This window comes from Mytilus edulis, chromosome 6, assembly GCF_963676685.1.
Source record: "Mytilus edulis chromosome 6, xbMytEdul2.2, whole genome shotgun sequence".
Lineage (NCBI taxonomy): Eukaryota > Metazoa > Mollusca > Bivalvia > Mytilida > Mytilidae > Mytilus > Mytilus edulis.
In genome coordinates, this window is record NC_092349.1 from 58,169,420 (window position 1) to 58,179,870 (window position 10,451).

At 32.2% G+C, this 10,451-nt stretch overlaps 1 protein-coding gene across 2 annotated transcripts in view; it reads left to right on the plus strand.

The window, feature by feature from the left end:
- The window catches only part of LOC139527980 (tectonic-2-like), a 31,582-nt gene extending 22,571 nt beyond the window's left edge, over positions 1–9,011 (plus strand). For both annotated transcript variants that reach the window (XM_071323725.1, XM_071323726.1), the window contains exons 14-20: positions 837–1,678; positions 2,726–2,839; positions 3,891–4,008; positions 5,418–5,522; positions 5,859–6,038; positions 6,746–6,883; positions 8,003–9,011. In XM_071323725.1, the coding sequence (XP_071179826.1) occupies positions 837–1,678; positions 2,726–2,839; positions 3,891–4,008; positions 5,418–5,522; positions 5,859–6,038; positions 6,746–6,883; positions 8,003–8,174 (1,669 nt within the window). In that variant the 3' untranslated portion in view covers positions 8,175–9,011. The remainder of the gene's footprint in view (positions 1–836; positions 1,679–2,725; positions 2,840–3,890; positions 4,009–5,417; positions 5,523–5,858; positions 6,039–6,745; positions 6,884–8,002) is intronic.
- The last annotated feature ends 1,440 nt before the right edge of the window (positions 9,012–10,451 follow it).

Here is a 10,451-nt window from a genome sequence, read left to right on the forward strand (position 1 = left end):
TTACATAATCAGCTGATATTTTTTTTACACAAACATCGTGTTGATGGAACTTTGAAAATCACTTCACAAATCCAACAGCCCTTTCACACAGTTAGCAATTGTCAGGGTTATAAACATCTCAGGATACAAATCATATAGTAGACTAATTTATTTATAGAGGTTTTAAATTCATGGCTTTTGGTTGTCTCTACAAAGGTTTGACAGAGAAAAAAAAAAGATTACTGTTTTAAGATCTTTTAATATTTTCATGCAAATTCGGATAAAAAAAAAAAAAAAAAAAGAATTTGCCTACCTACCTACCCACACCCAGTCATCATGGGTCGGGTTTGGGCAAACTGAAATATTTTTAATTGTGGCCTAATTAAAACTATACTGGTATACAAAAAAAAGCTTCTTGAACTGGTATGCATACTTTATATTCCCTCTAAAGCTATTTAAAAAGATATTTATTAGGGAAATTGATTTTCCTCCAATTTGAAAATTGCTTTCAGATAATTTTAACTTCAATTTTCTTGAGCTACTGAAGCAGTTTCTTATTGGTCAAAATTCACTTATGAAGTCAAATTTCCAAGATGTTCTCTGAATTTCCTATTGTGACATTTTTAAAAAAGCCGACCATGTCTCAACATGTTAAATTAAAAAACATATCTGTACTCCACTTTATGCAATGGTAGAAGCTAAATACACAATGTAAATATAACATATTCCCTCTAAAAAAAATTATGAAATATTTAATAGCATTATTTATTGAAGCATAGAGGCATAGACTATTTTCATTATGTTCATTTGAGTGATATATTGTACAGTTTTATATCAGGTATTTTTGTTATTAACAGGGAAGATGAAGAAAGAGTTGAGCCTCCAGCACCAGCCGCAACAACAGGTTATCGTCAGAATGAGAAAGTACTATCTGTCAAAACCAATGCTGCTGGTACAGCTGATAGGAGAGGAGTTGTCTCCCTTCCACAGCGTATCCTGTCTGGTGAATGTTCTACAACCGCACCATTACAATATCTGAATGATATAGACAGTGATTGTTCATTTCAACTGACAAATGCCATGTGTTCTAGTAATAGTGTGTTTAATGCTTTGTCTTACATACAGTCATCAACAACTCGAGATCCCTCCTGTCCGAGTGCTTTTTCAATAATGGGAAATCCTAATACCGGTACACAGAATATTGCAGAAACAATTGTCAATTATTACTGTTTAACAGATGCAACGTCTTATATCAAATCAACAACAACTGCAGCGCCACCTTCAACAAGGTCACTATTCAATTATACTTACCCAGCTGGATGCCCATTGGATAACTGTGGCAGGGAGACAACCAATGAGCCACCATGTACTGGTTATGTTGATGGCACTACTCAGGAAACTCTTCCTCCACGATGTGGGTTCAATGATCACTACACTCAACCACCATCACCTAATATCAATGGTGATACTTGTGAAAATGCTGTTGTAGATGTCAGATACAACTTTTATTGGTCTGGTCCCAATATATTGAAACTCAATGCAACAGTATTTCTTGCCAATATAGTGCTTTCTACGCCAACAAATCCAGTGGTAGTTACACAGAAATATAAAGCATCTTTTGTGAACAGTTTTGCAGGAACACCAGCTGAGGACAACTTCTACAATGTCACTACACCTTTCTCAAGGTCGGGTAAACCAGGTAAGCTTAAATCCAAGGTCATTTCGAAATATAGCTACATATATGATAATTCCATTGAATATTGTTTTTATATACATATGCGCTGCTTGAGATAGGAGTGGGGCAATACATTTTTTAGACTTATATATTAAATGAAATTTTTCTGATAAAGTGTGTGGTATCATCTACATGTATCACACATAGTGTTAGGGTGGTACTAAACACCTTGACTAAAACTTATTTGGCAAATTATTTATTCTGACCCTTTGACAAAACTATAAAAATTTCAAAAACTCGAACAACACACTTTATCAGAAAAATTTCGTCAGATATATAGCAGTTTCACAAACACTAATTTTGATCATTGAGAAGCTTAGCATTTCCTTTAATAACTGATTGATTAAAACATGCAGCTGAATTTCACACTAGATATCTCTCTTTAGTGTTATGTACCACCTTAAAGTTTTAGTGGAAGTAGTTTATCATGAAGTTGTGATCAACTATAACTAACTACTCATGATGTGAACTGTTGAATTGTATTGTTGGTTAAAAAAATGTTTATTTTTAGAAGTTATGTCAATTTAAGATATCAAACTAGTTTCAGCAACAGTCTGTTTACTGTATGGACAGAAAACAGATCCATGCACTGTAAAACATCCTCATGTACATTGTACTTGATCAAAACCGTTATTGCTTTTTGTCCACAATTTATGAATTAATCAAGTACTGGTAATATTCTACAATTTTTTGACTTCACATGTACATGATGTAGAAAAAAGAACATCTGATGCAACAAAGCGAAACATGACTTCATTAGTTCAAACTATCAGTTTCTGTTTTCTGTTGTTTTCTGCTCCACAAACTCATTGTACTGAACATTCATGAAATATTTGCCACTGGATTATGAGCAACCAACAATCAATCACACACTCTCTGTTTAAGTAGCTTGGGTGCTTTTTCAACAAAAATTATCATATGTGATACTAATATGTTCTTGAATTTGCAGTATAATGTTCAGTGGTACATGATTAAATACTCCTAATTTTAGAATCAAAATTATATTTATAGGTTATGACATAGATAAACCAATGATCAGTGGTATGGTGATTAGAAATGAAACCGACAATGCCTTTTTATACATGAACTCTAACGCCAGTAGACAGATGGCTCTGTGGAATACAGGTAATTCTTATATGACGTGCTTCATTTGCTTTGTGAATAAACCCATGCTCTAAATCAAATCAAATTAGTTTGCACTTGCATATATTGACTTCTGCAAAATAATGAATTTTATCAAATTAGCATGCATTTAATATATTTGATTAACTTAAAACACTTCCAACTTCTAAAATGATGTACATGTTGTTATTAATTCATTTATTATGACTTTAACGTGTTGCAATTCGAAATTGACATATTTGACCTAGATACGACCATGGTTCATTCTGGCTGTTCCAAACTCCTCCCTCTAAAAAATCACATTGCCAGTCGTTTGCTTGTTTACAAACAAAAAAGGGAGGTTCATGGAAGGGCCTACAAAAACTCTCTACACTTATACACATCGGACGAAGAAATAACCTTATTTCCTTAATGTTTAGTAGAACATGATAGTCCTAATCAGAATCGAAATAATTGATGCAAGCTATACTTTATTGTAGTTTTCACATGGGTAGGCATTATATTCATGTTATTTTAGCCCTCACTATTGCTCAAGCAAAAATAATTACGAATATAATGCCTACCCATGTTAAAACTACAATAAAGTATAGCTTGCATCAATTATTTCTTAAACATTTAAGGTCAATGAACAGTAAATAGGCAATGTCACAGATTTTGCTAAAATATTGCATATAACTTTGACTCGATAAATTATATCTGATAATTAAAAAAATAGAACCTATATCTCTTTCTTTTTTTTTAAATTTCAGTGATGAAAAAAAGGTCCTTCTGATTTTTAAGTCCTAATTATAAACAATTACCAAAATAGCAAGAGAACAACTTGGAAAATTCAAAGACAGTTCAAGGTCATTCTTGACTAAAGGGGAGTCATGCAGGCTTGAGTCATAATTAGAATTGTTACAATTGACAATTAATGAAAATATTGGTTATTTTATAATGACTATACAGTCTGTTCATACTAGTAATTCCTTACATAGAATTAAATGAATACAATCAGATCATTTTGAAGAATGAGCTTTTTATAAAATTTAACTTCTAAAATATATATCTGTAGGTTTTGATGGTTTGTGTAGTAATGCTGGAAGAAGAGAGATTCTATTTGGTAAAGATACTTTTACCAGTTGCAACATTTATATCGGTACATCTGATCTAGAGAATTGTACAGACCTCAGGTATGTTTAGTTATGTAGGGGAGATAATTAACATTGGAAGATCTTTGTTTTCTGTCTTGTATGGAATTCTGTGATTATAGATTGATGCTGCTTTTTGTCACGCATCAAGTTTGTTATGCAGATGCAGAACAATAACATGTTAGTATGATATGAAGAAATAAAATTGAGAATGGAAATTGAGAATGTGTCAAAGAAACAACAACCTGACCATAGAGTAAAAAAACAGTCACATGCCACCAATGGGTCTTCAACATAGCAAGAACATCCCACACCTGGAGGGTGCATTTACTATTTCACTTTTAAAGATAGGACAAAAACGTGAGATTAATTATTGTGATTTCAAGAAAACCTGCATACGGATGTCTGTATCAGATATCAGAAACCTGCTTACAGATGTCTGTATCAGATATCAACAACCTGCTTACAGATGTCTGTATCAGATATCAGAAACCTGCTTACAGATGTCTGTATCAGATATCAGAAACCTGCTTACAGATGTCTGTATCAGATATCAGAAACCTGCTTACAGATGTCCGTATCAGATATCAGAAACCTGCTTACAGATGTCCGTATCAGATATCAGAAACCTGCTTACAGATGTCCGTATCAGATATCAGAAACCTGCATACAGATGTCCGTATCAGATATCAGAAACCTGCATACAGATGTCCGTATCAGATATCAGAAACTTGCATACAGATGTCCGTATCAGATATCAGAAACCTGCATACAGATGTCCGTATCAGATATCAGAAACCTGCATACAGATGTCCGTATCAGATATCAGAAACCTGCATACAGATGTCCGTATCAGATATCAGAAACCTGCATACAGATGTCCTTATCAGATATCAGAAAGCTGCATACAGATGTCCGTATCAGATATCAGAAAGCGAGGTCTTATTATTATAATAATCATGCAAAAACCTTGCAATAGTTTCTGAATTTACTTTACTAACTCAATACATGTAACAAGCTGCAGTAAGATTTGTTACTTTACATGGACACATTATTCTGATTCATAGCTAACCAGTCTATGCTATATGCTTGTCAAAAAAGGAGTCAATACAATTTAAAAGTTATAGGTTTTACCTGTCTGAGAAAAGAAATGAACACACAACCTCCATGACATCGCCAATCAAACTAACATGATGAGATCGCTGATATGGTTACAGTCATTCAAAAATATCAGATTTTAAGTTTTGCAAATTTTTCTCAGCAATGATTAAGTTTGGTTGTTAACATGGAGCTTATAATTTATAAGTAGATATTACTCTTTTGTAATACATTAATAATATTCAAAAACTGTTCATTTGTCAAAGACATGAAGAAATTTTTTATACCAATGTAAATCAATAATCATATCAAGAATAAATGAGAATGATAAAGTGAATGCAATTGAATTTCAGTAAACTGATAATAAACCGTCTTGACAACTTGATGCCAGCTGAGAGAATAGGTCGTTATGGTAACAACAATCCATACGGACCTACACAATGGATAGAAGTCCTGAGGTAGGTAAAATACTGTGGATTCATTTGTTTTCATGGGTAATTGATTTTAATATTTTCACAAATTTTAATGTACTAACCTAAATAGGATCATTGAATAATGTTCCTCCAGTTGAACAAAAATTATTGTAACAAGCAGCAGATATTTTACAGTATCAATATGCAGACAACCTGATAATTGGTACCGAAATAAAAAAAGAAAATATTGTTGTTGGGACTTAGGGATAGTCCAGAAGGTCTGCTTGTAATCCATTGCTTGTTTATTTTGTTGATTGTTGTTGACTTTGGAAGGGTAAAACTGTAACTTCTTGTATATTTTTGTCAATTTTTTTTTGGTAGAGAGGATTTGACCTCAACTTGTACTAACAGCTTAGAGGCCAACAACCAAACAGTGCTGTCATGGAGATTTTCTGGGTTTTGTACAGATATAATCAGTGGTATCAATTTAGATGTGATGTATGGAGAATCTGGCAAAGCCAATGATGTGCCTACAAAAGAAATAATAGGAGCATATGTCAGGTCAGTTTTAGGGCTATTCCATTAAAATGGATGTGGGGTGTAGAAAAAAAAAAGGATCATTGCTTGTGATGACCACTAGCTATATAGACTATCTTTATCCAGTGCTCTGTTGCCATTGTACTACTGCTGTCTGTCTAACATTTACCTCCAAATCAGCTTGTTTCTGTATATAGAATTTATGATGTTATTTTGATTGTTATAAAAAAATGACTTATTTCTAAAGTTTCAACTTACTGTATAACTGTTGTACCCAAAACATTTAGTTGGTAGAAGGGGATGTGTTTTATCCATAACTTTAGACAGTTTAAGATTTACAATTATTTTTTATGCCCCACCTACGATAGTAGAGGGGCATTATGTTTTCTGGTCTGTGCGTCCGTTCGTCCGTCCGTCCGTCCGTTCGTTCGTTCGTTCGTCCATCTGTCCCGCTTAAGGTTAAAGTTTTTGGTCAAGGTAGTTTTTGATGAAGTTGAAGTCCAATCGACTTCAAACTTAGTATACATGTTCCCTATGATATGATCTTTTTAATTTTAATGCCAAATTAGAGGGTTTACCCCAATTTCACGGTCCACTGAACATAGAAAATTACAGTACGAGTGGGGCATTCGTGTACTGAGGACACATCCTTGTTTTAAATTATAAGAGGTGAATAAAATTATGTTAATAATGACACCTGTACATGATCATTTGCATGTTTTATTTTACAGCTATTCAAAATCGACTTGGCAGTTAACATGTGGATCAGGATCACAGTGTACTGATCCATCTTATGTTGAACCATTCCCTATCACAGCCTCTGTCAGGTTCATCAAAGTTCCAGCTAATACACCAGCGCCCAAAATAAGGTATCTAAAAACTACAATGGCCTAAATATGACATCTGTAGATACAGTAATTGGCTTCAACACTCACAATATTCGCAGTCCTTTTTCAAATTAACTCAAAATAGAAAAGATACTATTGTAAATTTAGAAATTATTGCGATTTTTTAATAATTGAGAAAAATGCTAGAGGGTCATACTCGCTAAAAAAATAAACTTGCATTTTGAAATTTTTATATGAATTAAACAGGGTTTTTCTCAATATCGCTAAAATTTAAATCACATTTAGATAAAAAATGACGAAATCACAATAATAAATGTTCGCAATCATTTCTGATTTTACAGTATCAATTCATGATAATTCTTTGGGTACTAATTTTGGTGATTTTTTTACGGATACACATGTAGGTAAAAGTAACAACATATTGAGTGTTCAATCATATACATATTTCCTAATATCATTTTAAGCTTTAATACGTAATTTGTCATAACCACAAAATCTGAAAGCTAAGAGCATTCAAGATTCCCCAATCCAGAATTGGTACTAGCATATACAAATATTTGTAAATAAATCTACAGTACACAGCTGTTTACAATTTTGTACTCAAAATATTCAGTTTGGTATTCGTAAATATTCATGCAAGGTTGGAGTTATTACAGATTAACAATAGCAAAATGAAAGTTAATCGTATCAGCTTTCATTTCTTCCTTCTATGTCAATGCGACTTTAAGATATTAACACCCAATACCATGCAAAAAATTGAAATTTGAAATCTGCAAATTATTGTTCAAAATGTCAATGCAAAATACAAAATTCACTCTTAATCTGTAGCAAGTGTTTCTTTATAAGTTATAAAATTCAGAATGGAAATAGGGTATATGTCAAAGAAACAACAACCCAACCAAAGAGCTGATAACAGCTGAAAGCTACGCTGGGTTTTCAATGCAGCAAGAAAATCCTATATAGCCACCACTGGCCCTTAAATAAAGATGTGTACTAGTTCAGTGAAAATGGATATCATACTAAAACTCCAAAACATATAAATGAACTAAAATTTAAAACAAAACAAGACTAACAAAGGCCAGTTTTGTTCACCACAGATAAGGATGCAAATACTTAACCCTTGGAATTATTTTTTTACAGATGGGAAGAAGAACATCCAGATATATGTTACCAAGATGTATGCTGGGATAACTTTATTTATCCACTGACACGGGGTTATGCTGCTGAATCTAGAAAATATGTCCTAGCTATGTCGCTTATTCTAATTTTATTTTTGTTTGGATTTTTATTCATCACAAGACCATGGTGGTGAAACAAATGATAGACATATTATAAATAATTTGAACATTTAAAGACATAGAAAGATTTGAAAGTTTTAGAATTGTTAAAAAGGTGGATAACATGTTAAAAAAGTATGAGGTTTATCAATAACTACAGCACAAAAAATGTCTACTGTAAACCAACTAATTGTTTTACAAGTAATTTATTTAATCATTTAGAGGAAGAAGAAGAATAATGTGAATAAAAATTCTGAAAAACGTATAAATAAATCACCAAGAAAATTAGACCAATAAATCTAATGGATGTTGGCTAGAAAGCGGTTAAACAAAAAGTTTTTTGAAAATAAGTTGGGTTACAATATGTTGAATAATTTGAAATCTGGAGTAAGCTGGCTGATCCATGGATGATGCATGAGTTTAGAGTTTAAAGTTAGCATTATTTATTTAAGTTATTTGCATTTTTCAACAGTGAAGTTGAGGTTTTAGACATGTAAATGAGAACACTTGAAAGTTGTATGAAAATATCTGCCATGGTTAACAAAAATAGAGAGAACTATAAACATGAGTTACAGTTTTATTAATGATTCTTTCTGTTGCCTGTTTTCTATTTTTTTTTTAGTATGAACAGTTGTTCCGTCCATGAGTATGCGTGAAAGTGATGAAAGGTTTTATTAATGTGTACGTTTGATTGTTATGATTTCAAGTAGTGAAATTTCAGGTTGTTGAGTGAATATTTTTTAGCTATACCTTATATGGTATTACAAAACATATCTGCAAAATAATGTTAGTGATCATTTGTCAAGTTATAGTGATATTTTTGTATACATTTAATATTTATATATGAATTTTTATAATAAAATTTGTAAAAATTTATTTTATTATTTATGGAAACCTGAGCCAATGTGACATTTGACATCCATCATTTAAATATACTGTGGATTCATTATTTTTCGTTGGTTACCAATTTTCGTGGGTTCAGGTGAACCACGAAATCAAATGTTTAACGAAATGCATATTTTAAATAGGCTTTGAATACAGAGAAGGTCAAAACCACGAAATCAAATATCCACGAATATGCAAGTTTTCAGCAATTCCACAAAATTGATACCCACGAAAATAGATGAATCCACAGTATACATAAAAAATTAAGAATGGAAATGGATATCCTAGTGTTATCGGTAGTATAACAAACTTTTGCTCTGTAGGGCCAGTTCTTCAAATAAATGTGGTCAAAGCTGATTGTGTTAATTTAGTAGATACTTTTATTCAATTCCTATCATCCTCACGATTTTCTCTTGCGTAAATCAAGAAATATCAAAACATCTGTTGTTGTGCTCAATTTTGACATTGTGTGCAATATGTCATCAGTTCTCGATAGTTGTGAAAAGTATAGTATGGTAAGCATGTTTGATATTAATAGTAGATTAAAAATTACGCAAATTGAAGAAAAGTATCAATTTACTATCATTTGTCTCTAGAAAACATTTTTTTTTATGAATTTTGGCCTTAATGACCAAAAATATGCATTGAATATTAATTCTAGATGATTTTAAATTATTGAACCAATCCTTATATGTTATAAGATGTTGTAACAGCTGTTATTAATATTTTTCTTGTCACAGTAACAATATTTAAGGGCATTACTTTTCCGATAATTGAATTGAATTAAATTTTATAGTTGATAAGATATGATCCAAACTGCGTTCCATATATTTTTTTCCACAGGGACGTCACACCACATCTTACAATTGTGTATTAAGTATGTGGACTTGACCTTCTTTTCAAGCTAAGTTTTGTTTACATTTGAAAACGTGCTATTTATGAACCGAGGGGATGAAGTTTGGGGTTGTTTTGGGAATAAGGAAAAGTAGGCTAAAATCAAAAAATATTATTTATACTAGTACTTTTGTAAAATGTCTGAAAACTTAAAATGTTGAAAGTAATGCTGGCTTGAAGCAATTTTTTATTCTGTCCTTGAAATACTGAAAACCGAAAAACATGTGCGATTTCGCAAACTACTTTTATTTTAACCGCGCGCATTGCTATCGAGAACTGATTACTATCGAGAACAGTGACTACACGATAATGTGTCTAAGAGACAACAACCTGACCAAAGAGCAGATAACAGACATAGGACACCAATAGGTCTTCAACACAGCGAAAAAATCCCTTAAGAAAAGTGTGTACTAGTTCAGTAATACTTATTTAGGTTGCTTAAGAAGTCAGTATTTGGCATTGCAAAATTTCTGCCTCTTTCCGCCATGCCCTTGTTTTATGACCCTCTACTTTATAAAGGGGGCAGTATATAG